Genomic DNA, 27,423 nt, shown 5'->3' on the forward strand with positions numbered 1-27,423 from the left:
CACCGCAGTTTTCCCCCCTTGGTGTCCATATGTCCATTCTCTACATCTGTGTCTCAACTTCTGCCCTGCAAACTGGCTGATCTGTACCATTTTTCTAGGTTCCACATACATGCATTAATATACGATATTTGTTTTTCTCTTTATGACTTACTTCACTCTGTATGACAGTCTTTAGATCCATCCACTTCTCAACAAATGACTCAATTTCGTTCCTTTTTATGGCTGAGTAATATTCCATTGTATATATGTACCACAACTTATTTATCCATTCGTCTGTTGATGGGCATTTAGGTTGCTTCCATGACCTGGCTATTGTAAATAGTGCTGCAGTGAACATTCGGGTGCATGTGTCTTTTTGAATTACGATTTTCTCTGGGTATATGCCCAGTAGTGGGATTGCTGGGTCATATGGTAATTCTATTTTTAGTTTTTTAAGGAACCTCCATATTGTTCTCCATAGTGGCTGTATCAATTTACATTCCCACCAACAGTGCAAGAGGGTTCCCTTTTCTCCACACCCTCTCCAGCATTTGTTGTTTGTTGATTTTCTGATGATGCCCATTCTAACAGGAGTGAGGTGATACCTCATTGTAGTTTTGATTTGCATTTCTCTAATAATTAGTGATGTTGAGCATCTTTTCATGTGCTTCGTGGCCGTCTGTATGTCTTCTTTGGAGAAATGTCTATTTAGGTCTTCTGCCCATTTTTGGATTGGGGTGTTTGTTTCTTTAATATTGAGCTGAATGAGCTGTTTATATATTTTGGAGATTAATCCTTTGTCCGTTGATTCGTTTGCAAATATTTTCTCCCATTCTGAGGGTTGTGTTTTCGTCTTGTTTATGGTTTCCTTTGCTGTGCAAAAGCTTTGAAGTTTCATTAGGTCCCATTTGTTTATTTTTGTTTTTATTTCCATTACTCTAGGAGGTGGATCAAAAAAGATCTTGCTGTGATTTATGTCAAAGAGTGTTCTTCCTATGTTTTCCTCTAAGAGTTTTATAGTGTCCAGTCTTATATTTAGGTCTCTAATCCATTTTGAGTTTCTTTTTGTGTATGGTGTTAGGGAGTATTCTAATTTCATTCTTTTACATGTAGCTATCCAGTTTTCCCAGCACCACTTATTGAAGAGACTGTCTTTTCTCCATTGTATATCTTTGCCTCCTTTGTCATAGATTAGTTGACCATAGGTGCGTGGGTTAATCTCTGGGCTTTCTATCTTGTTCCATTGATCTATGTTTCTGTTTTTGTGCCAGTACCATATTGTCTTGATTACTGTAGCTTTGTAGTAGAGTCTGAAGTCAGGGAGTCTGATTCCTCCAGCTCCATTTTTTTGCCTCAAGACTGCTTTGGCTATTCGGGGTCTTTTGTGTCTCCATACAAATTTTAAGATGATTTGTTCTAGCTCCGTAAAAAATGCCATTGGTAGTTTGATAGGGATTGCATTGAATCTGTAGGTTGCTTTGGGTAGTATACTCATTTTCACAATGTTGATTCTTCCAATCCAAGAACATGGTATATCTCTCCATCTGTTAGTATCATCTTTAATTTCTTTCATCAGTGTCTTATAGTTTTCTGCATAGAGGTCTTTTGTCTCCCTAGGTAGGTTTATTCCTAGGTATTTTATTCTTTTTGTTGCAATGGTAAATGGGAGTGTTTCCATAATTTCTCTTTCAGATTTTTCATCATTAGTGTATAGGAATGCAAGAGATTTCTGTGCATTAATTTTGTATCCTGCAACTTTACCATATTCATTAATTAGCTCTAGCAGTTTTCTGGTGGCAGTTTTAGGATTCTCTATGTATAGTATCATGTCATCCGCAAACAGTGACAGTTTTACTTCTTCTTTTCCAATTTGTATTCCTTTTATTTCTTTTTCTTCTCTGATTGCCGTGGCTAGGACTTCCAGAACTATGTTGAATAATAGTGGTGAGAGTGGACATCCTTGTCTCATTCCTGATCTTAGAGGAAATGCTTTCAGTTTTTCACCATTGAGAATGATGTTTGCTGTGGGTTTGTCATATATGGCCTTTATTATGTTGAGGTAGGTTCCCTCTATGCCCACTTTCTGGAGAGTTTTTATCATAAATGGGTGTTGAATTTTGTCGAAAGCTTTTTCTGCATCTATTGAGATGATCATATGGATTTTATTCTTCAATTTGTTAATATGGTGTATCACATTGATTGATTTGCGTATATTGAAGAATCCTTGCATCCCTGGGATAAATCCCACTTGATCGTGGTGTATGATCCTTTTAATGTGTTGTTGGATTCTGTTTGCTAGTATTTTGTTGACGATTTTTGCATCTATATTCATCAGTGATATTGGTCTGTAATTTTCTTTTTTTGTAGTGTCTTTGTCTGGTTTTGGTATCAGGGTGATGGTGGCCTCATAGAATGAGTTTGGGAGTGTTCCTTCCTCTGCAATTTTTTGGAAGAGTTTGAGAAGGATAGGTGTTAGCTCTTCTCTAAATGTTTGATAGAATTCACCTGTGAAGCCATCTGGTCCTGGACTTTTGTTTGTTGGAAGATTTTTAATCACAGTTTCAATTTCATTACTTGTGATTGGTCTGTTCATATTTTCTGTTTCTTCCTGATTCAGTCTTGGAAGGTAATACCTTTCTAAGAATTTTTCCATTTCTTCCAGGTTGTCCATTTTATTGGCATAAAGTTGCTTGTAGTAGTCTCTTAGGATGCTTTGTATTTCTGCGGTGTCTGTCATAACGTCTCCTTTTTCATTTCTGATTTTGTTGATTTGAGTCCTCTCCCTCTTTTTCTTGATGAGTCTGGCTAATGGTTTATCAATTTTGTTTATCTTCTCAAAGAACCAACTTTTAGTTTTTTTGATCTTTGCTATTGTTTTCTTTGTTTCTATTTCATTTATTTCTGCTCTGATCTTTATGATTTCTTTCCTTCTGCTAACTTTGGGTTTTGTTTGTTCTTCTTTCTCTAGTTTCTTTAGGTGTAAGGTTAGATTGTTTATTTGAGATTTTTCTTGTTTCTTTAGGTAGGCTTGTATAGCTATAAACTTCCCTCTTAGAACTGCTTTCGCTGCATCCCATAGGTTTTGGGTCGTCGTGTTTTCATTGTCATTTGTCTCTAGGTATTTTTTGATTTCCTCTTTGATTTCTTCAGTGATCTCTTGGTTATTTAGGAACGTATTGTTTAGCCTCCATGTGTTTGTCTTTTTTACGTTTTTTTCCCTGTAATTCATTTCTAATCTCATAGCGTTGTGGTCAGAAAAGATGCTTGATATGATTTCAATTTTCTTAAATTTACTGAGGCTTGATTTGTGACCCAAGATGTGATCTGTCCTGGAGAATGTTCCGTGCGCACTTGAGAAGAACGTGTAATCTGCTGTTTTTGGATGGAATGTCCTATATATATCAATTAAATCTATCTGGTCTATTGTGTCATTTAAAGCTTCTGTTTCCTTATTTATTTTCATTTTGGATGATCTGTCCATTGGTGTAAGTGAGGTGTTAAAGTCCCCCACTATGATTGTGTTACTGTCAATTTCCTCTTTTATAGCTGTTAGCAGTTGCCTTATATATTGAGGTGCTCCTATGTTGGGTGCATATATATTTATAATTGTTATATCTTCTTGGATTGATCCCTTGATCATTATGTAGTGTCCTTCCTTGTCTCTTGTAACATTCTTTATTTTAAAGTCTATTTTATCTGATATGAGTATAGCTACTCCAGCTTTCTTTTGATTTCCATTTGCGTGGAATATCTTTTTCCATCCCCTCACTTTCAGTCTGTATTTGTCCCTAGGTCTAAAGTGGGTCTCTTGTAGACAGCATATATATGGGTCTTGTTTTTGTATCCATTCAGCCAGTCTATGTCTTTTGGTTGGGGCATTTAATCCATTCACGTTTAAGGTAATTATCGATATGTATGTTCCTGTGACCATTTTCTTAATTGTTTTGGGTTTGTTTTTGTAGGTCCTTTACTTCTCTTGTGTTTCCCACTTAGAGAAGTTCCTTTAGCATTTGTTGTAGAGCTGGTTTGGTGGTGCTGAATTCTCTTAGCTTTTGCTTGTCTGTAAAGCTTTTGATTTCTCCATCGAATCTAAATGAGATCCTTGCCGGGTAGAGTAATCTTGGTTGTAGGTTCTTCCCTTTCATCACTTTAAGTATATCATGCCACTCCCTTCTGGCTTGCAGAGTTTCTGCTGAGAAATCAGCTGTTAACCTTATGGGAGTTCCCTTGTATGTTATTTGTCGTTTTTCCCTTGCTGCTTTCAGTAATTTTTCTTTGTCTTTAATTTTTGCCACTTTGATTACTATGTGTCTCGGTGTGTTTCTCCTTGGGTTTATCCTGTATGGGACTCTCTGCGCTTCCTGGACTTGGGTGGCTATTTCCTTTCCCATGTTAGGGAAGTTTTCGACTATAATCTCTTCAAATATTTTCTCTGGTCCTTTCTCTCTCTCTTCACCTTCTGGGACCCCTATAATGCGAATGTTGTTGCGTTTAATGTTGTCCCAGAGGTCTCTTAGGCTGTCTTCATTTCTTTTCATTCTTTTTTCTTTATTCTGTTCCGCAGCAGTGAATTCCACCATTCTGTCTTCCAGGTCACTTATCCGTTCTTCTGCCTCAGTTATTCTGCTATTGATTCCTTCTAGTGTAGTTTTCATTTCAGTTATTGTATTGGTCATCTCTGTTTGTTTGTTCTTTAATTCTTCTAGGTCTTTGTTAATCATTTCTTGCATCTTCTCGATCTTTGCCTTCATTCTTTTTCCGAGGTCCTGGATCATCTTCACTATCATTATTCTGAATTCTTTTTCTGGAAGGTTGCCTATCTCCACTTCATTTAGTTGTTTGTCTGGGGTTTTTTCTTGTTCCTTCATCTGGTACATAGCCCTCTGCCTTTTCATCTTCTCTATCTTTCTGTAACTGTGGTTTTTGGTCCACAGGCTGCAGGATTGTAGTTTTTCTTGCTTCTGCTGTCTGCCCTCTGGTGGTTGAGGCTATCTAAGAGGCTTGATGGGAGGCTCTGGTGGTGGGTAGAGCTGACTGTCCAGGTATTCTCTTTCATAGGGCCTGCTTTTTTTTCTCACCACGTCGTATTTGAATTGGATTAATTTAATTTAATGCCTACTTTTCCCACCAGACAAACTCTATGAAGGTAGGCAGCATGTATGTTTTAATCACTACTTGATTCTGAGCACAGAACATGATGCTGGCATGTGAGAGGCCCTCAGTACATCTTTGTTAGTGCCAGACAGAGCAGGATATGAGCTCAAACTTCCTGACTCCAAAGTACTGCCACTCAGTACAGATAAGAAGAAGGGGTAGAGAAGCAACTGACACTTACTAGGGACCTTAAAGAAGTCGTTTTCTAAGAAATACTCTGCAAAATGCTGGCCTAAATGAATGTGAAAATTTATTCTTTTTAAAAACACTTTTAGGCAAGCGCTTTGCTTCTGGATCAGCTGACAAAAGTGTTATTATCTGGACGTCAAAATTGGAAGGCATTCTGAAGTACACGTAAGTAACCGTTTAGGTGTACGGTATTATTAGTTTGCCTCTTACTGAGCTACTGTAGCAAAAGCCCCTTAGCAAAGCTATCAGGAAGGACTTTTTTCTCTGCAGTTGAACTTCAAGTGACGTTATGGGGTTGTGCGCTGGGAAGGTTGGGGAATGAGTAAGTGAGGGAATAGTTCTTGAGCATTGCTGGCTTGGCCAGCACTGGGCTAGGTGTTTTCATGTAGCTCAGTTTAGTTAATCTGATATCGCACATTCCACCCCACCCCGACCTGTCGTTTTTCACGAGCCTCACATCCAGCCCCCGTTGACACCCTGAGACTTGGGGTCAGTGTGCTCCAGGCCCCTCTCAGTGCAGAGGCTCTCCTCCTGTTCTTCCCCGTCCCTCCGCCTGGTTAACCCCTACCCACTCTGCACATCTCAGATGTTGCTTCTTCTGTGAAGCCTTTCCTGCCCCTGTAGCCTTGATCGGGTCTCCTTCATGGTGCTTCTCACAGCTGTAGTTTTTTTTTTTCTTTTGGCCATACTGTGCGGCATGTGGGGTCTTAGTTCCCCGACCAGGGATTGAACCTGTGCCCCCAGCAGTGGGAGCATGGAGTCTTAACCACTGGACCACCAGGGAAGTCCCTCACAGCTGTAGTTTTACACTTATTCTGGTGGCTGATTGATATCTCCCATCAGTCTGTAAGCTCCATGAGGGCAAACGCTGCATCTGTTTTGCTCATGCTGTGTCACTGGTGCCTAGTGCAATGCCTGGCCTGTAGTAGGTACTCAACAAATGATCGTTTTCCTTTTAATTGTGGTAAAATACACATAACATATCATCCTAAGCATTTTTAAGTGTACAGTTCGGTAGTGCTAAGTACATCCATGTTGTTGTGCAGCCAGTCTCCAGGACTCTTTTTCATCTTGCAAAACTGAAGCTCCATACCCATTAAGCAGCCTCTTCCATTCCCCCTCCCCCAGCCCTAGGCACCACCATTCTACTTTCTGTCTCTATGAATTTGACTACTCTGGGTACCTTATATAAGTGGAGTCCTATGGTGTTTGTCCTTTTGTGACTGGTTTATTTCACTGAGCATAATGTCCTCAAGGTTCCTGTGTCAGAATTCCCTTACGTTTTAATGCTGAATAATATTCTGGTGTACATACAGAGCATATTTTGTTTATCCATTCATCTGTTGTTGACGGACATTTGGGTTACTTCCACCTCTTGGCTATTCAGAATAATGCTGCTGTGAACACCGATGTACAAATCAACAAATCAACATTTGAATGAATGAATAAATGACTGAATGAATGAGGTTGTAAGTAAAGTATTACCCAGAAGTAGAGGAATAAAACTCAGGTTGAAGGACTTCCCTGGTGGCACAGTGGTTAAGAATCCACCTGCCAATGCAGGGGACATGGGTTCGAGCCCTGGTCCGGGAAGATCCCACATGCCGCAGAGCAACTAAGCCCGTGCGCCACAACTACTGAGCCTGCACTCCAGAGCCCATGAGCCACAACTGCTGAGCCCACGTGCCACAACTACTGAAGCCTGTGCGCCTAGAGCCCGTGCTCCGCAACAAGAGAAGCCACTGCGATGAGAAGCCCGCGCACTGCAACAAAGAGTAGCCCCCACTCACTGCAACTAGAGAGAGCCCGCGTGCAGCAATGAAGACCCAAAGCAGCCAGAAATAAAAATTAATTAATTAATTAATTAAAAAAAAACAAAACAAAGAACAACTCAGGCTGAGATGCCCTGTGTGGTACGTGACTCACTCAGCTTTCATTGTTACCTCAGATGTTTCCAGATATTGGTCTAGTATTTTCATTGTACCTCCATCCTGTTAATGAATGTATTTCCAGGCCTCCACAAAGCAATAACTGTTATGGCCGTTAATATGGCACTTCTTATGCAGCTGGCGCTAGGCGAGGTATTTTACATCATTCTCTTACCAGCTGGCACACCAGAGGTGTGCAGCACTCTAGTCTTGGAGGAGGTGGCATTTAAGCCAGGCCAGTCTGATGGGTGGGTAATGTTTGAGAGAGGAAAATAGTGGGTGGGGGATAGCCCAGGAGGGGAGAACTCATCCCTGTGCTTTTAATTGGTCACTTGCATCAGAGTTCACAGTGTGGAGTCAGAGAGGCTGTGAACCCATCATTAAAATCTTGAGCTGTAGCCACCGAAGCATTTGTGGTTTGCTGCATAATCATCTATACTTGTTTACTTCTCAGGCACAATGATTCTATCCAGTGTGTCTCCTACAACCCTGTTACCCACCAGCTGGCGTCCTGTTCCTCCAGTGACTTTGGTAGGTTCTCATTCCCAATGTCTTGTCTGGGAATAACTGAAAATTGGCAAAAAGTGCTGAAATCTATCCAGAATGTGGTGGTTTTGTCCTGAGAGAGTTAATGCCGTTCTCCCCCCCTTCAATGGCTGAAGGGAGGCTGGCAGTTGTTCATTAAATTGTGTAGAAACCAAGAGAGTGAGTGATGGCACTGAGTCTGGTGAGAAGTCTGGGAGACAGCAAGAAGGGCCCTGGGAGGGAGATGGTAAGAGGGATGGGAGAGCACAGGCTTTAAGTTGGTGTTGCCACCTCTGGGAAGCCTTCCCCACCTCACCCTGGCAGGGACAGTTCGGTTGTCCCCACCTCCGGGTCCCCCAGCATCCGTGTATGTGTGGAGAGCTTCGCTCTGCTTCTTGTGCAGCGTGTCCCCATTAGTTGTTCAGTGGCTGTGGCTGTCGTCCCTGAGGGGCTGAATGCCCCGAGGAGTTCACCCACCCCACACGCGGCACTGGCGTGGTCCTGGCGCAGAGGAGAAGCAGTGAGACGTCAACGAAGAGGCAGGAACGCGAGCAGAGGCTTTCATGTTCTCTTTTCAAGGTCGATTCTGGCTTACAGCTCATAAGTTCCATCTTCGTTCCGTCTTCCTTGCTAAGAGATAGTGGTTACAACAGAACAGCCATTGTTGAAGTCAAGGAGCGAGAGATCTAATCCCTTTCAGTTTCCCTTCCTGACCTAAGATGAATCCATTCCCCCGTCCATCCACTGATAGAGTTCTGAGGTTCCAAAGAGAGGATGTAATTGAAAGCACGTGGTATAAATAAAAGGGGAAGGGACTGTCATTCATTAAAAGTTTAGCATTTTCTCCATGTGAGGCATTGGTCTGGGTGCTTGCTTGTGGGGTGAAAAAGACAAAATAGTATTCCTGCCCTCAAAGAGCTTGTGGTCGGGGGCAGGTAGGGAGGAAGAATTTGTAAAAATACACTATTAAGGAATAATATTTGTTGAATGTTTGTGGTATGCTAGGCACTGTGCTGAGAGTTGGAACGAATTCCTGTGTGAGCTCTGTGACGACCCCTGAGGTCAGGTATTATTCTCATCCCCACTCCACTGAGGAACAGAACTTGGGCTTAGAGCGGTCCAGTGACTCGCTTGAGGTCACCCAGCGGGTAAGGGATGGACCCAGGGCTTGGACCTAGGCCGTGTGATTGCATCTAGAGTCTGCTCTGGTCAGCGCTGCCTCAGGGGCCTGGAGGGTGTGGTTTCCTCCAGCTGGAGGCTCTTGGGGGGGCTCGGTGGACCACAGGTAGGGTGTGCATAGGCTGAAATGCTGGGGGAGGCAGTCTGGGCAGGGGAGAGGGGAAGCACATTGTTTGATGTTGCACCTTGCTGTGTAAATGTGTTTCTGCCCTAGGTTTACCTCCTTGGCCGTGCTTCATGGCTCAGGCAAAGAGTAGAATTTGCTTATGTTGCCCAGACCTACACCTGTTGTGGGCCACTGAGTCACTGGCAGGAGGGAGCAAGCCGAAGGTGACCAGTGTGCCAGGGACATGGCACAGCCCAGATAGGGTCAGGAGAGACTGGATTTTCAGAAAGCGTCATTCATTACTTTGAATGCTAAGTTGTACTCTGGTTGCAGTGTAATAATTATGAACAGTGAAGTTGCCATTTCTTTGAGTTAAACTCCTGAAAAGTTGGCTATCAATTCACCAATATATCTTCCTCTCTTTTTTCTTTTGAAATAATTATAGATTCACAGTAAGTTGCAAAGATAGTTGAGAGGTCTTATGTACCCTTCTTCCTGTTTCCCCAATGGATACATCTTATGTAACTGTTGTACGGTATCAAAATCAGGAGATGGGGCCTGGCACAATGTGTGTATATAGTTCTGTCATTTCATCCCCTGTGTAGATTACCATCACCACAAAGATACTCCTTTACCATCATCTCCCCCATCTCCTGTTATCACTAACCCCTTGTACCTGGTAACCATTCATCTCTTCCCCATCTTTATATAAGATGGAATCATATAGCATATGACCTTTTGAGATTGGCTTTTTTAACTCGGCATAAAACCCTGGAGATTCTTCTAAATTGTAGTGTGTATCAATAGTTTGTTCCTTTTTGTTGCTGAGTAATATTCCAACCAATCTCTCTTCTTTTATATTATTTTGTGTTGAAGGCTTATGGTCTCCTGAACAGAAGTCTGTCTCTAAGCACAAATCTAGCAGCAAGATCACCTGCTGCAGGTAAGTTAAAGGCAGCTCTGAAGGTAGTTTTTTGTTCCCCGCTCTTCAAACAGACTCTCAAAGTCTGGTTAGTTCACACAGTAGAGAAGGTCTTGTGCTACCTAGTTGGTTTGGGCCCCACGTTTCCTCTTTTCTTCTCTCATGGTCTCCTTGATGGGAAGAACCTGTGCTTTTGATCGGCAAGCAAAAGAGAACTGCAGGTTGCTTTTGTGCAGTTGTCTGGCAGCAGGCCTCCCCAGCCTCAAGCTGTGCTCAGGGGAGGCTCTGGGGACCTGAGGCTGTCCTGGTCCAGGCAGCACATGTGCTGGAGAAAGCTCGGGCTTTGATGTTAGATCTGGATTCGAATCCACATTCAGTGGCTGACAGGCTCTGTGACCTCAGGAGGTTCCTTATTTGACAAATGGGGATTAAGATGCTGACTTGATGGGGCTGTTGTGAAATGCACACGAGCTAAGGAGTTTAAAGCAAGCAGCATGGTGCCTGCAGACAGTAGACGCTCTCAAATGGTGGCTGGTCTTGCTGCGCAGCTTCTGAGTGTAGCCTTTCTTTCCATTCAGCATTTGTTAGGCACCTGTTCTAGAGGCTGGCAACAACCAAGACGCAGATTCTGTTCTTACGGTGCACTGGAAGTGGGAGGAGGTTGAAATGGCGAGTGGGGGATGGAGGCTGGCCCAGCAGTGCAGGCAGAGCTAAGGGCCGTTGTGGCAGTGCAGACAGAGACTGTGGGCACCGAGAAGGTGCTCCCGCCTTCACATCTCACCCTCCACTCCAGGAAGAAATGGGACTCTAAGTTTGGCCCTCTGATTTTTACAGCAGGGTCAGGATGAGCCCAGCCATTGCTGCCTCATCAGATTGTTTCAACCAAGGTATCATCCTCACAGCTTTGACTTTCTGTGTGTTCCTTTCCCCTCCCCATGGCCTTTGTTGGTTGTTTGAACAGCTGGACAAATGACGGTCAGTACCTGGCTCTGGGGATGTTCAACGGGGTTATCAGCATACGGAACAAAAACGGCGAGGAGAAGGTGAAGATTGAGCGGCCAGGGGGCTCCCTCTCCCCCGTATGGTCCATCTGCTGGAACCCTTCAAGGTGACCGCACAGCTGTCCTCCTCCCAGGACAGAAACTCCGTGAAGAAGGCCGTCCTCAGCGGGCTGAGTTCTTTCCTCCTGAGGGCTCCATGATTCAAAGGCTTCTCACCCCATTTGACTGATCTGTTTTGGAACCTATTCCATGTGAATGGAATTTTTAAAGAGCCCATCTTGAGTTTTGGAATGAATCCCAGAAATTGAGCTGAGCAGATGAGCTATCTAGACCAGCTCAATGTGTGTGTGTGTGAGACAGAGAGGGAGAGAGAGTATGTATGCATGTGACACAGGAGAGCCATTTTCTTAGGAATCAATAGCACACCTCTCTGCTGTGGCTTTATTTTGGTCTTTTCCGCCTCTCAGTTCTTCCCTCCAAGTCTGAGCAGAAGACGTGCTTTTTCATGAGCCTTTTTTACTTTTTCATGCCTATTTTGCTTCCCTTGTCAAAAAAACGTCAAAATTAAGTATAAATGTTCCCAAAGCCTATAGTTCCACAAACAGTTGGCAGGTTAGAGAAGGTAGCTTCTCTAACCTTACACACGTTTTCCTTGCTGTGCTCATGTGACTTTGACGGTGGACTAATAGCTTTACATCCTCTTTGTATAATTCTATAATATTATTAAACCACCAGTATCCCCCACAGAGTCCTCTGAAGGTAAAGAACTTAATGTTTACCAGCCCAATGTCATTTTACAGGTGGTGCCTACTTGATTTAGAAGGTAGTTTAATTTCATTGCTTTTCTTACGTCAGACTATTACGCTTCTTCCTGAATAATTTTGTCCAGCCCAGGGCTGTACCATGTATGTCTAATGCCTTCAGAGGCCATTAGCCTGCCCCAGAGTTCCTGCTGTTTGATTTTTGTGGCCACAGATGACTTTGTGGCTTCAGGGTGCCATTTTTAATTCATGAGAAGCGGGACACCCAGTGCACCTGGTTGCTCTCCTCTTCCGGGCGGGGTTCAGGGGCTCCTTGACAGGTTTTGAAATTACAGCTTTAGTGTAGTTCTAGGCAATGTGACTGTGAACAATCACTTACTGTCTGCAGCCGATGGCAGAGTTTCTGGATGAACAGAGAGAACGAGGATGCCGAGGAAGTCATTGTCAACAGATATTTTCAGGAAATCCCTTCCACTCTGAAGTCAGCAGTGTACAGTAGTCAGGGTAGTGAGGCAGAGGAGGAAGAGCCAGAGGAAGAGGACGACAGTCCCAGGGACGACAACTTGTGAGTGTGTCCCGAGGAGCGAGAACCCTCCTTGGAAGGGTCCAGCCCCCAGCGTAGACCTGCTGGGGCAGGTGCTGCTCCGAAGTTCCTTTCTGAAAGGCACCGGGGGCGGGGGTGTTGCTGGTGAAAGCTCCCCCAGCAAGGGGGACACTCCCTCAAAACTTGTGAGTTATAAAATTCTTCTTTGTGAGACTTTAGGAAATGCTGAAAAGTCTAAGAGAGAAAGTTTGACTTTTCTATAAAACCCCATCCCCTGAGGAAACCACTGTTAGCATTTTAGTGTATTTCCCCTCAGGCTTTTAGTGTATTCATGTAATGAACCAAATCATATCCTACTTCCTTTTTTTCCACTTAACATCATAGTGAACTCTTTCCGGTGACATTAGAGGTCCTTTGAGAAACATGATTTTTAGTGCCTGCCTCGTGTGCCCTTGGCATGGCCGGCCGCACAGGAGTTCAGTGAACACTTCCTCTCTTACTGGACACTTTCTTAGCCTGTTTCCACGCCGCACCTCACCTTGTATTTGCTAGGACACGTGTCAGAGAGGAGACCCCATCTTACCCACAGTCCTCACGCCAAATCCTCGCTGTCTAGCCGTCCTTCCTTCTCTTCGGTCGAGGTTACCTGCAGGGAAAACACTGCAGGCTGGAGTGCGGGAGCTAGGATATTCTGATTGGGCAAAAGTGATCGAGCTTAGGACTTTTCAGACTGTGTTCTGTGGTGCCTGGGGTTCCTTGGAAAAAGAAGGTGGGAGGTGGGGGACAAGGAAGGGAGGAAAGGGAGGGTTTCAGGTCCCTATCTGTGCTTCAGCCAGAGCAGACCCTTTAATTGTTAGCACAAGTTTTTGTTTTGGTAAGGAGTCCCACTGCCAGGGGTAAAAAAGGGGAAAAGAAGGTTGAAAACCACCCATCCAGCTCATGGGGCTGAACCCGGCCCAGAGCTGTATGTGGTCTCCCCAAGAGGGCTCACTGTAGCCTGGGCCTCTGGATCGTGTTTGGATTTCAGTGCCATTCACACAAAGTTCACCTGTGGGTCCCCTCCATCCCTCTCCATCTTTGTCTTTTTTCCCTTAGTTACGAATTAGTGCTATTTTGCCACTCTTGGCTGGGTTTTGCAGATAGGGCTACACCATGCTTTGCCTGCATATCTCATGGTGCTGCCCGATGACCACAAGGCCCTGGGCTCAAAAAGCTAGAATTAGTAAACAAAGAGGAGGCAACGTTAGGTGGGTTAAGACCAAGACTCTAGGGCTGGGAATGTCTCTCTCTTGAACTAGATTCCTGAGTAGCCTGATCCCCAGCCTTAGCTGAGGAGGTTTCTCCTGTGCTGGTCCTACAGCCCCAGTTCCTAGACACTGATCCTGATAGGCACTCAGTTTCAAAGACAGTTGTTGGTCTTTTTCATTATTTATTTATTTTTTAGATCCAGTCAACCTTTTCACCTGTGCAAAAACCCCAACTGTGAGAGCACCTAGTTTTAGGTGTTAATTTCCCTCTTGAGGAGAAGCAAGCCAAGTTCCCCTCTGTCCATTAAAAAAATCCGACGATCCATGCCTTCCCAGCGCAGAAGACGTACCTCCCCACCGTCTCCCCATGTTTTATAGTGTGTAAGAGAGCAGCACTCTTGGATCTGCAACCTTGCTGTTTCTTAGCTTTGCTCTGAGGAAACTGAAATGAGAGGTTTCACGTCTTCATTGTGGCAGTGTCTTGGCACCACGAGCACCTGAGTGGTAGGGCATTCAGTGAAATAACATCCCGGGAGGGCTGAATCTCACCTGGCCCCTTCCCATTGGACTGATTGATGGGTAGGCCCACATTACAACTTTTGGCCTCTGTGCTCTTGTCCAACATTTGGCAATCTGACAGCCTGGCCAGGGCTTTCTTTTTCCTGTTGTTTGTTAAACTCTCAGACTACACTGAGATGTAGATGCTGATGAGGGCTACACTCCTGAGCAGGCCATGGCCCCACGTAACCTTTTTTGTCTTCTGTTGATTAGAGAGGAACATAATGACATCCTGGCTGTAGCTGACTGGGGACAGAAACTTTCCTTCTACCAGCTGAGTGGAAAACAGGTATGTAGCTCTGTACAAGCCCGATGGGAGAAACAGTTTCGGTCGTGCCTGTTTTAGTGTATTTTCATGTTTGGAGATTGTATTAATAATAATTGTACATTATTTTTGTTAGCTCCTGTTTATTGAGCACTTACTGTGATACCAGCTTCAGTTCTCAGTGCTATGCATACTTTATCTCATTTAATTCTTACAAAACCTTTTGAAGTAGGTACTTTGATCAACTTTTTAGAAATGAGTAGATAATACTTAGAGCGGTGAAATAAATATTATGTCCAAGGTCTCGCACTGCTAGTAAATGATGACACCTGGGATTGAAACGCAGCTTGGTCTGTAAAGTCTTGGTTCCAGTCATGACCCTACGTTCCTGTATTTGATTTATTCACCCTGTGAACAGTTATGAGCAGCCGCTAGGCCAGCCCTTCACCTATTAGGAGCTGCTGACATAGCGCTGTGTAAGTCAATGCCTCTGCTCTGCGAGAGCTCACAGGCTGGTGGGGATAGCCAGCAGTCCCCGTGCAGTGTGATCCGTGGCATGAGAGAGAATTGTACACATAGACAGCTATAGGGACACAAAAAAAGAAGGCAGCACTGCTTGGTGGAGACCGGAGATTTTGTAGAGGTGAGCTTTGAGCAGGACAAGCAGGAGTTCGCTAGGCAGAGGACAGTGGGAATGGTGTTTCAGGCAGAGGAAATAGCATCTGCAAAGGCAGGGAAGAATGAAAATATGTGACGGTTCAGGCGACAGTGATTTGTTCAGGGGGACTGGATCCCCAGGCTTGTGGACAAAGATGGAGCTAGAAAGGAAGATGGGGACATGATTGTAAAGGACCTGACTAGTGAGAATAAGGAGTTTGAACATCATCTGCTGTAAGTATTCAGGAGCCATAGATCCAGGTAGGGAGTGAGCTGGTCAGATTCCCATTTCAGAAGATTTCCTTGTTTCTGTGGAGGGTGGATTAAGATAGAGCCTGGTAGTAGGAAAATCTGTTAGTAGGCAGAAGACACTGAGGATTAGAGCGAAAGTAGTGGGGGTGGCTTGAACCACATACAAGCAGGTGAGAATTACAGCCTGTTCAATGGAGCCTTTGTTTAACAACATCCTTACTCCTCAAAAAATGTCACGCTAGAAGGGAAAGGTTCCAGGTATGTGTAGCCTACCTTTGGGGCCATTTCTTCTACCTTATCTTACTGTTGGTCATTTCTTTTATAATTAAGTAAAGAAAAAATAAGGAGTGTTTTCTCAGTTTCCCATGGCTGATTTCCCCAAACCCTCATTTTTATCATCTTGAATCTAGCCCTGGCACTATCTGTTCCTCCACTTAATGTGTGTACATCATCATTCAACAAATATTTATTGCATATCTACTGTGTAGTGGACATCGGGTGTGGGTATTGGAAGTTCATGGGAACAAAAATCCACACTACACAGGGAAGGGGTCTCGTTGCTATAGTAACCACAAAGAAGAGCTCAGCGTGGGGGCCAGGCCATGGGAGATATCTTACATGTATGCAGCTCCAGAGCTCATGTTGTGACCCTGAGTTTTTGAATGATAAACAACCTCACTCTGCTGAGATAACTTGTTTGGGACAGTAAAATTGTTTCCTCAGTGGGTAAGTGTCTTCTAAATCTGGGAAGATTTAGAATTAAATATACGGTGATGAAGTAGATCAAATCTATACTTTTGTGTTAGGCTTAGGTATAATGTGTACTTTTGGCATTTTAAGTGTTTGTAATGTTTAAGGGGATCTGGCTTAATAATGACAATAGCTAACATTTATTGAGTTTCAGGCATTGTATAAACTCTTTATAAGGTTAATTCTTTTAATCTTTATAACAACTCTATGAGATAGATACTATTATCACCGCTTTACATCTAAGAAAATTGAGGCACAGAGAGGTTCAGTAATTGCCCAAAGACACACAGTTTAGTTAGTGGTCAAGCCTGGATTGGAACCCAGGCAGACTGGTACTAGAATCCCTATTAGAATCTCTATCAGATTTGTCTTATGATGACCATTTAAAAGACATAATCTAGTAATCAATTTTATTCTTCCAATTTTTTTTTGGCCATGCTGCACAGCTTGTAGGATCTTAGTTCCCCGACCGGGGATTGAACCCAGGCCCATGGCAGTGGAAGCAAACTCCCTTATTCTTCCAATTTTAAACTGAAAGATAAAAGACATTTTTATTAAGTACCTAAGCAATGTTGGAATGTTAAAGAGATTTACTATATTTTCTGGCTTGGGATTGTGGGGGAGGTCACTGAGCTTCTTGATGCTCTACATCTATGTCTTTATTATTTCACCAAATATGGAAAATTTTTTGGTTATTATTTCTTCAAATAACTTTTCTTCCTCATTCTCTCCTGTCCTTCTAGGACTCCAGTTATACATGTTAGACCTTTTGATATTGTTCTCCAGGTCACTGAGGCCCTGTTCATTTTTTAAATCTTTTTTTTCCCCTCTAATCTTGAGATTGGAGGATTTCTGTTTCTCAGTCTTCAACTTCACTGACTCTTCTGTCATCTGTAATATTTCTCTTAAGCCCATCCAGTGAATTTTTGTTTCAGTTATTGTATTTTTCAGCTCTAGAATTTCTATTTAGCTCTTCTTTTGTATTTGTTCATTCATTACAAGTGTATTTTCCTTTATATTCTTTTTTTTAAATTAATTTATTTATTTTTATTTATTTTTTTGGCTGCACTGGGTCTTCATTGCTGTGCACGGGCTTTTCTCTAGTTGCGGCGAGTGGGGCTACTCTTTGTTGTGGTGCATGGGCTTCTCATTGCGGTGGCTTCTCTTGTTGCAGAGCACGGGCTCTAGGTGCGTGGGCTTCAGTAGTTGTGGCATGCGGGCTCAGTAGTTGTGGCTCCCGGGCTCTAGAGTGCAGGCTCAGTAGTTGTGGTGCACAGGCTTAGTTGCTCCATGGCATGCGGAATCTTCCCGGACCAGGGCTCAAACCCGTGTCCCCTGCACTGGCAGGCGGATTCTTAACCACTGCGCCACCAAGGAAGTCCTCCTTTATATTCTTGACCATAGTTATAATGGCTTTTTTTTTTCTTTTTTTTTTTTGGCTGTGCCTCATGGCATGCGGCATATTTGTTCCCTGACCAGGGATCGAGCCCGTGCCCCCTGCAGTGGAAGCTCAGAGCCCTAACCACTGGACTGCCAGGGAATTCCCTAAAATAGCTATTTTTAAATTCTCATCTGCTAATTCTAAATTCTGAATCATCTTGGGGTCAGTCTCTATTGGTTGTCTTTTCTCTTGAATATGGTTCACATTTTTCTGCTTTTGGGAATTTTGGGTTATATTCTGAACATTGTGAAGGATACAGCATAGGGAACATCTGTCATGTTCCTCTTAAGATTATTGTGTAGTTTTTTTTTCTTTCCCTTAAGCAGGTAGTTAACTTTGCTGGACTCAATATTTAAATTGTACCTTTCCAGTGTGGGCAGCAGCTGGAGTCTCTGTTCAGCTCTTCAGCCTTTGCTAGACTGCTTGGCATCTGCCCCACACGTGGCGTGTGTAGTTCAAGGGGCTCCAGATATTCAGCAGTGTATGTGCAGGATTGGGGCTCCCCCTCTGCATCTGTCTCTTTTCTGGGGTTTCCCACCTCAATTGCAAGCTGCTGTGGTCACTCCAAGTTCTGTGCTCATCCATCCGGTCACAGACAGTGGCTGCCCTCAGGCAAAAAGCCATTAAAAAAATGAGAAACTCACCTAATGCCATTCCCTTCTTCCAGATGCATTTGTGTCTTAAGTCTCTTTCTGCTTCTGGTTGCTCTCCAGTGCCTCCAGGTGGTTGTAGTTTATAGTTGGTTCAGAGTTTACAGTTGTTACCTGTAGGAGAGTTGGTCCAGTGGCAACTAGTGAGCATTACCAGCAGCTGCAAGCCTTCCGTGCCATCACTCATACGATTTTTTAGTTTTCTCATTAGAGCTACTGTCATTATGTAAGTACGAGGGGAACTTTTGGTTATTAGGCATTTGAAATTCTTAAAAAGGAAAATTGAATATATTAAGTTAATAATTGCAGTTTAAATTAGTTTAAGGGAATTAACTAAGTTGTAAAGGAGACTAAGGGATTTTATGGTCTGTTCAAAATTGAATTCCGTAAAGTTTAATGAAAGACTCCTTTTCAGTTGGTTGCTTATTTTTACTAGGTTTATAAATAGGAAAATATTTGTAAGTTGAACAAATATTTGTAAGTTGAACAAAACTTGAGAAACCAGGATTTTAGAGTTATTTCTATAATAAAGTGATTATTAGTTTAATAATAATAATAATAAATAGTCTTTTGTCACAGAAGGCACACTCAGGGGCAGCAAAGGACTCAGGTGACAATGAGGAGCGTGGGCTTTAGTGGGGAGACATCGAGTTAAATGTGCAACTACAGAGCAGTGAGAGAAGTGCTGTGGGAGAGGCGAGCACAGGGAGATGGCTCTTAATTAGGCCTTGGGTGGGCAGGGAGACTGGGGGATGCTTCCTGGAGGAGATGACACCTGGCAGAGAAGAAGAGGGAAAGGGCACTCTTGGCCAGGGCTGGGGTGGTGTGGAGAATGGCACCTGTGTCATCACGGAGGATTGCAGGAGCATGGGCCACTCAGGAAACTAGAAGAAATTCATTTTGGCTGAGAGAAGGATCTTGGGAACAGAGCTCAGGAGCTTGACCTTCATCCTGAAAGCAGAGGGGGCGCCATCAAAAGTGAAAAAACAGTGCACAGAGTGGGAGAGAATTTTTACAAATCGTTTATCTGATAAGGGACTTGCATCTAGAATATGTAAAAAACTCCTACAACTCAATAATAAGACAACCTAATTAAAAACTGGGAAAGGGATCTGAATAGACGTTTCTTCAAGCAAGATATACTTGTGGCCAGTAAACACATGAAAAGATGTTCAACATCATTAGCTACCAGGGAAATGCAAATCAAATTCACAATGAGACACCAGTTCACACCCAGTAGGATGGAGAAATTGGAACCCTTATTTACTACTGATATGAATATAAAATGGTACAGCCAGCCACTTTAAAAAAGTCTGGTAGTTCCTAAAAAGTTAAACATGAAGTTACTATCTGACCCAGCAGTTCTACTCCTAGGTATGTGTATCTAAGAAAGATGAAAACATATGTCTACACAAAAATGTGTACACAAATATTCGTATCAGCATTATTCATAATAGCCAAAAATAGGGAGAACCCAAATGTCCATCAACTGATGAATGGATAAATAAAATGGGGACTATCCATACAATGGACTATTATCCAGCAATGGAAAGGAATGAAGTACTGACACCTACTACAACAAGAGTGAACCAGTCACGGAAGGTCACATATTCTATGATTCCATTTATATGAAATGTACAAAATAGGCAAATCTGTAGACGGGAAGTAGATTAGTGGTTGCCTGGGGATGGAAAGAGGAGGGAATGGGGATTGACTGCTACCAGGTACAGGGTTTCTTTCTGGGGTGTTGGAAATGTTCCAGAATTAGTGATGAAGGTTGCACAACTTCAAATATATTAAAAGCCAATGAATTGTACACTTCAAGTGGGTGAATTGTATGGTATGTGAAATTCCTCAATAAGGTTGTTATAAAGAGAAGTTAGGATGAGTGTAGTTTCAGAATAAAGGACAGTTTTTAGAAAATTGAATGGACTTAGTCTTGTGAAATAGAAAAAAAGAAAGGAAAGAAGGGAGGGAGGGAGGAAGGAAAAGGAAAGAAAAAGAAAAGAAGCTGAGGGGAATCCTGAGTCCTAGTAAAGGCTACGTGCGGAGGAAGGCCTATGGGAGAAAGACCATCCCGGGTGCAGATGGGCTGAGGAGCTGAGACACACCCCTGGAGCAGCTGGGTGGGACTGCGGAAGACACTGGAGGATGGGGCTGTGTGGAGGGGAGAGGTAGGGTGCTCCAGAGCGCTGGCCTGCGTTCGTGACGGAATCAGTCACACACGGGAGAGTGCTGGCCAGCTCTTCCCAGTCTTCCCAGCTCCCTCTAAAAGTTGGAGGGAAAAGCCCCTGATTTTGCTGTGATTATTATGAATTCAGAAGTAGATCTCCCTTGGTGTGTTCTCTTTCCTCAGATTGGGAAGGATCGGTCACTGAACTTTGATCCCTGCTGCATCAGCTACTTTACTAAAGGGGAGTACATTTTGCTGGGGGGGTCAGACAAGCAAGTATCCCTTTTCACCAAGGATGGAGTGCGCCTCGGGACTGTTGGGGAGCAGAACTCCTGGGTGTGGACGTGTAAAGTGAAACCCGATTCCAACTATGTGGTAAGAAGGGGGAGTTCATTTGATGGGCCATTGCCAGAGTAGTCACTGAACATCAGCCATGTTTAGCCAGTCAGATCATTGACGCTCGTTCCTGACAAGCGGGAGGGTCGACTCTTTCTCCACAGAGAGCTGGGAATTGACACTCTCTTTCTCTGCAGGTGGTAGGCTGCCAGGATGGCACCATTTCCTTCTACCAGCTCATTTTCAGCACAGTCCACGGACTCTACAAGGACCGATATGCCTACAGGGATAGCATGACTGATGTCATCGTGCAGCACCTGATCACCGAGCAGAAAGGTAAAAGGCAGGTATGGCCCCTCTGCCCTCCGACACTGGGAAGAGGGGCAGGTTGAGAGGGCTCCTGACAGGGCGAATGAAATGGTAGGAAATGTTTCTCCTTGGTCTTTTGGAAACACGCTGGACCACCAGCTCTTGCTTTTTTTTTTTGTGGTGGGGTGTGGAGAGGATGTAGATGTCTGTGAAAACAATAAACCCTCTCTGCAAAAAAAAAAGAAAAAGAAAAAAGCACAGACTCAGAAAATTTGGCAGATAATACTAAGGGGAACGTGGACCCCCTGGCTAAGGAGGATAACGTCTCACAAGTTAGCGCTGGGGCTTGGGGCTGACCTGCATGGGTCTCTGTGGACCTGTATCCTCTCTGGTCACAGTCGCTTCGGGGGTGCTGCTCCGTCAGCTCCGTCTCCACTCGCCTCCTGGCGGGTCCTTCTCCCAGAGATAAGCAGGCAGTGGGTTGCACAGGCTTGGTCAGAAGATCAGGGTTCCAGGCCTAGTGTAGTCAGTCTCCTCCCCTGTCCACCCAAGTGGCCATGCTGGTTCAATGCACTGACTTCAAGTGCATTCGTATCCAGATGTGCTGGCCACAGCACACTGCTGGGGGCCTGTGGGTAGGGATCCAGGTCGAGGGTTGTCCTGCAGATTCAGGTGGCATCCTCTGGTCCTCATCTGGGAGCACCACCTCTGGTTGAAGATTCCAGCTGTGATGATGAGGGTGTAGCTACTTGGGTAGCTCCCCGGTTTCCTTCCTGAGGACATTTTCTCCACCTGGTCTGTAGCAAGAGTGTGAGACCCTAGTGTGTACCAGAAACTACCTTTGGTTCCCTGTTGTCAAGGGTGGTGGGTGGGAAGTGGCCAGAGGTGTGGGCCGTTACCCGGACGGGCTCCCGATCGTCAGGGGCCGTTAGTGCCATGCAGAGGAGATTAGATTTATATTCAGCAAGTGGTGGTAGCACAAAGAATTTTACTTTCCATAGCCATTTGTAATCTTTGGACCACAAACATTGTATACAATTTTGGATCTCAGTTTAGCAGAGCTGATTGTACATATTAGACACTCTGTAAAGATTTTTTGATGAGAGTATCTCCTTTAATTGCCAATAGCAGTAACTAAATGATGGCTTTTAATTTCTCTGCCTTCTACCTTACTCAACAGCCTCTTGGTAGAGCTGGTTTTTTGTTTGTTTGTTTGTTTTTTCTCTTTGACAGTTCGGATTAAATGCAAAGAGCTTGTCAAGAAAATTGCCATCTACAAAAATCGATTAGCTATCCAACTGCCCGAGAAAATACTCATCTACGAGTTGTATTCAGATGACTCGTTGGACATGCGGTACCGGGTGAAGGAGAAGATTGTTAGGAAGTTTGAATGTAACCTCCTGGTGGTGTGTGCTGACCACATCATCCTCTGCCAGGTGGGCAGCGGTGGCTGGGAGGGTGGGCCGCATCCGCTTCATGCTTCCTCCGAGAGTGGGGTACCCAACTCACAGCTTTAAAATTGGTCACTAGGAAGCAAGTCCCTTTCCGTCAAGCTCAGTGGCTATTCATTGCTTGCATTTTATTGGCATCTACATGAGTCACACTCTACCAGAAAGTCATGGGCCATAAACTGGAGAATACTTTTTTGTATTGCAAAGCACTTTGTTAAACTGGGGTTGTATATATATTTTAATGACTTAAAGCATACGTTGATATCCCACAAAAGGAAGATCAATATTTTTTGGTAAACATATACACCTAAAAATTTGTGATAACTTTCAGTTAAACAACAAAAAAATTTATGATATCAACTCACAGTCGTAAAGGAAATTTTACTTCTGAGAACTTTTTTCACAGAAAAAAATTTCTCAACTTAGAGCTTCCTAGAAATGTCTAGGTCAACGCCAGGAGGGTTTGGAAAGACTTTAAGAGAAGGCCAGCCCAGCAATTTCTTGGAAGTAGAGGTGGATTTGGTTTCAAGAAACTAGGCCTGTTGGAAGTGATAAAATGGAAGAAATCCTTTAGGAATCACTGGATGTAAAATACTATTAAAATCTCTCTAAAAATCTAGAACTTCAGGCAGTTTAGGGGTACCGCAGGTTATAGGATAGATGTGGCAAAAAGCTGTGCTTTTGGATGCTGCCTCTGGCTGTGGCCTCCTGGAGGTCTGCTCAAGAACTGAAGCTGAGCTGGGCTTCGTGGGGAAAACTTGTGTGCAGGGGTAGTGGTGCCAGGCATGGGGTCTAGATGGGGTTCAGTAGGTACTGAGTGTGTAGGTATTTTTCATCCCTTAGGTGCAGGCAGACCTCCTTGGGAGGGCTGGGCATGCTTATTCTGTTGAATATCACGCAGAGCTGCACTTGCTTTCTAGGAGAAGCGGCTGCAGTGCCTGTCCTTCAGCGGAGTGAAGGAGCGGGAGTGGCAGATGGAGTCTCTCATTCGCTACATCAAGGTGATCGGCGGCCCCCCAGGACGGGAGGGTCTGTTAGTCGGCCTGAAGAACGGACAGGTGAGCGCTCCCTCGCGTCTCCCATCAGGCTGATTATCTGCAGGCAGACACTGGCGACCAGACTGGTTGTGACCCTGAGGTGGGTTCCCCGGGGCAGGAACAGGGCTCCCCCGCCTCACCTCACCCCCCGCCCCAGGCACATTGGAGGGCCTCCCAGAGTTCCATTTTATGAGGACAGCTTCAGGCCAAAGATGCTCCGACTCATAGCATGCCGAGTTCTGACAGAGTCGGCCCTGCAGCCTCTGGGCTGCCCTAGAGTGGGTTAGTGGATTTAAGGTCACCCAGAAGGTGGGAGACTTGTTAGAGATTCAGTTTCAGTGTCTTGCTAGAGAGGAAGGCAGAGCTCGTTCCTTAGGTCAGGTCCCTGTTAGAGCAATGCATGGGTCAAGGCATGTGTTCTAGCTTGTATCCCAGAGGGTGCTAGTCCTCAGGCTGTTACTAGATGTTTAAGACAAATGGGCCCTTTGCTCAAATAGATGTGGAAAATCTAGGTTACAAAAAGTTAAGCAGATTTATGTGTGCGTGTGTGTGTGTGTGTGTGTGTTCTTTGCTCAAAAGAAGAAAGTTCTAAGTGGGTTACATGGAAATTTGAAAGGGAAAATATAACTGCAATATAACTGCATTAGCCTGAGAGTCAAGCTGTCTAGCAGATGGCTTGTGGCTGAGCCTTGTTAGGCCTTTCCTGGGGACGGAAGTCATGGAAGTTGAGATTGGCAGGGGCCACAGCGTAGCAGCACCACAGGGAAGGAAAGCCAGCTTCCTCCTCTCTGTCAGCTGTCACTTCCGGCGCGAGGCTGGAGAGCATGGGCTTTGTGGGCAGGTGGACCTGGGGTCATGTTCATCCGTAGCTACTCACTAGCTGTGTGATCCTAGGCAAGTCACTTCACCTCTCTGAGGCTCAGGTTTTACAAATGAAGAGAATACCACATGTTTCACAGGGCTGTCAAAAATGGTCAATAACTGATAGCTATGTACATCATCAACTCCATCATCAAAATTATCATCATCCCCACCACCAGCATCTTCATCGTCGTCATCTTGCTGTGGCTACACCAGATGTCTTGTTAGTGTTTACAGGCGCCTCTTCCCGTGGTAGTCTGTGACTCAGCTCTCATTAGATGGTGTCTCCTAACCCTGCAGTTTGGGTAATGTTGTTAATAGTCCCCAGTCAAGCAGACATTCAAGTGAGTTGGTCGTGTCTTGGGGACTGTCATTACCTTGGCGGCCTCTGACGGACCACACTCCCGGTCTCCTATGGAGAAAGCCCTGTTCTCTTTCTTTTGATGGGTCCTTTTCTCCGCACAGAGCCTCTGGTGAAGTTAGTGGGAGTTGTTCTTGTAGAGCACATGGGTTCCAACGGCCTGGCGGTGCTCCAGGGTGTTGTTGCCATGGGGACTCACAGTTTTCCTCTGAAATTTTGCCAGATCCTGAAGATCTTTGTGGACAGTCTCTTTGCCATCGTCCTGCTAAAGCAGGCCACAGCCGTGCGCTGCCTGGACATGAGCGCCTCCCGCAACAAGTTGGCCGTGGTGGATGAAAACGACACGTGCCTGGTGTATGACATCCACACCAAGGAGCTGCTGTTTCAGGTGACCCCCAAGAGTGCCCAGGACGAGGTCCTTGCCTAGAGACCCTGCAGGAAGGGCTCACACTCTGGCTCCCAGGCGGGCCTCCGGGGAGAGCAGTGAGGTGTGGGGTGTGGGGAACGCACGGCAGCGCAGAGTCCGAGAGGCCGGGCCCAGCCTGCGCCTCGCACGTGAGCGGCGGGAGCTGGGCGAGCCTCGTGGACTTCGGTTTCCTCACAGGTAAGGTGGGCAAGTTACACCTTTCTTATGAGGTTACTGTGAGCAGTAAGTGAATAATAGTCAGTCTAAGTGGGGCTCATAGGTGGACTCTCAGTAGGTGTTTTAATGTGAAGATGATTCTTTTGAAAAAGTCTGCTGCTCACCGGCTGGAGGCCTGCCAGTGTCTGCGAGTGCCCTGAGACACGGTCAGGAAACAGGACCGGTTTTGTCATCTAAAAGAAGGGAAGGGATGGGGGCAGCCCTTCCTCTGCTGTTTCCCAGGGATGCTGTAAGAGCCAACAGGAGGTGGAGTGTGTGGGGGACAGTCGTTGCTTACACACTGCTTGGTCCTGTGGCTGGAGGAGGGGTGTGCCCGGAGAAGAGCGCCCACAGGCTCCGTGCCCAGCGCCCGCTGGCTTTCTGCTGGACTCGGCGCTGCTCTTTGCCTCTTTAGGGCTTTGTAAGCGGTCAGGGCCATTTGCCTGAGGCGGGTTCCCCCCAGAGCTAAACCCTCCCCTGACTGGCTTCCTCAGCCACTGCAGGTTTCCCTGTGTCATGGGCAGATTGAGGACCCTTTATCAGGGCTCCTCCTTGTCCTCGGCAGCAGAATCGGCACGGCAGAGGGGTGCGGCCTCGGTCGTTTGGAAGGGGACACCTGGCTACCACTAGCCCAAGGCGACTCCCCCATAACAACTCGCCCCCATCACCGGGAGGCAGAGTGGTTTCAAGGAAAGAAAGAGCACAGGCTGTGCCTTCAGACAGACCTGCCTCCAGTTCTGCCGTCATCACTTACTGTGTGATCTCAAGCAAGTTAGTGAACCTCTCTGAGCCTCAATTTCTCCTTACCTCTAACATGCAACTAGTACTTGCCCCCTCACAGAATTGCTGCTGGGCTCAATAAGGTACCATGGAACCTAGCTCAGTGCCTGGCACAAAATAGGGCCTTCGGTGTTACGTCTCTTCTCTCCAGACTGAACACCCACCCCCTGGAGGTAGGTTAGCAGGCCCCCAGTTGTGAATCTGCGCCTGAGCCTTGAAGGAGTGGAAGGGTGTGTGTCCTTCCCAGTCCCCACTGAGGGTTCTGCAGGCAGCCAGGGAAGGTAATTCTCCAGGCTTGCCAGGGGACACAAACATTCCCAGCTATCTTTTTTTCTCCTCTCAGCTGCCCCGGCCCCCTGCAAGCAAAAACAGCTATATTGTTTTTTTCTCATTATAAAAGTAATCCATGCTCATTATAAACGATTCAGGCATTGTAACAGATTCTAGGTGGAAAGGTATGACCATCTGCTGGTCCCTGGGGCCCCAGAGCTGAGCAGAAAACTTTGGAGGGGAAGTGAGGGGGGGAGGGGTGCCTCCCAGGGCGACTGTAGTTTTTACATGTGTGAATTGTCAATGCAGAGAGAATATATTATTTTCTAATTTTAAAAATAACTCACTGTTCTTTTTCTTATTATAAAAAACAATAGATGTTCATGGACCAAAAGAAAATTTCATGGACAAACAGAAAATGTAGAAAACAAAAATTACCCACAATTCCACCCACCTTCAAACAATCCCTGTTAATTCTTTGGAATATACCCCTTTAAACCTTCTTCCATGACTAGCTTTGTATATTTATTCCTTAATAGAACTAGAACCCACCTTGCTGATTTTCTCACTTACTATGTAATGATTAATACTTGGGGATAATAATATTTTTTTCAAAAGTAATGCTTGCTTATTAAAAAATTCCTACGCACGCAGTGCAAAGAGGAGCTTGCCTCTGTGTCCTGTCCATTTCGTCCGATCCCCTTCTCCCCCCGTTCCCTACACCCCACTGTTGGCAACTTAGTGTGATTCAGGCTTTAAAAGGAGTCCTTGTCTGAGTGTAGGAATGGTGCCCACGCCCGGGGCTGTCACCCTCACCATCCCCGTCCCTCAGGAGCCGAACGCCAACAGTGTGGCCTGGAACACCCAGTGTGAGGACATGCTCTGCTTCTCTGGAGGCGGCTACCTCAACATCAAGGCCAGCACCTTCCCCGTGCACCAGCAGAAGCTGCAGGGCTTCGTGGTCGGCTACAACGGCTCCAGGATCTTCTGCCTCCACGCCTTTTCTATGTCGGCCGTGGAGGTGCCACAGGTAACCTGGGAGCCTGTCAGCTCTTAGCCGGGGCAGGGCAGACGAGACCAGGAAAGCCAGGCTCCTCGTGGTGCGTGGGAGGGAC

The 27,423-nt window shown here is 45.2% G+C and overlaps 1 protein-coding gene across 14 annotated transcripts in view; it reads left to right on the forward strand.

The window, feature by feature from the left end:
• The window catches only part of IFT122 (intraflagellar transport 122), a 73,558-nt gene that overhangs the window by 12,317 nt on the left and 33,818 nt on the right, over positions 1-27,423 (forward strand). For 11 of the 14 annotated variants that reach the window (XR_014251407.1, XR_014251408.1, XR_014251409.1 and 8 more), the window contains 12 exons: positions 5,409-5,487; positions 7,705-7,781; positions 9,937-10,003; positions 10,944-11,090; positions 12,133-12,309; positions 14,307-14,382; positions 20,465-20,656; positions 20,815-20,953; positions 22,160-22,362; positions 23,298-23,435; positions 24,860-25,024; positions 27,141-27,338. Coding sequence is in view for 11 of the 14 variants with exons in the window: in XM_082415635.1 (XP_082271761.1) it covers positions 5,409-5,487; positions 7,705-7,781; positions 9,937-10,003; positions 10,944-11,090; positions 12,133-12,309; positions 14,307-14,382; positions 20,465-20,656; positions 20,815-20,953; positions 22,160-22,362; positions 23,298-23,435; positions 24,860-25,024; positions 27,141-27,338 (1,658 nt within the window). In the remaining 3 variants the exon portion in view is untranslated. The remainder of the gene's footprint in view (positions 1-5,408; positions 5,488-7,704; positions 7,782-9,936; positions 10,004-10,943; positions 11,091-12,132; positions 12,310-14,306; positions 14,383-20,464; positions 20,657-20,814; positions 20,954-22,159; positions 22,363-23,297; positions 23,436-24,859; positions 25,025-27,140; positions 27,339-27,423) is intronic. The other 3 variants (XM_082415638.1, XM_082415640.1, XM_082415631.1) reach the window with 1 other exon arrangement.

Source organism: Balaenoptera physalus, assembly GCF_965194825.1.
Source record: "Balaenoptera physalus genome assembly, chromosome: 11".
NCBI lineage: Eukaryota > Metazoa > Chordata > Mammalia > Artiodactyla > Balaenopteridae > Balaenoptera > Balaenoptera physalus.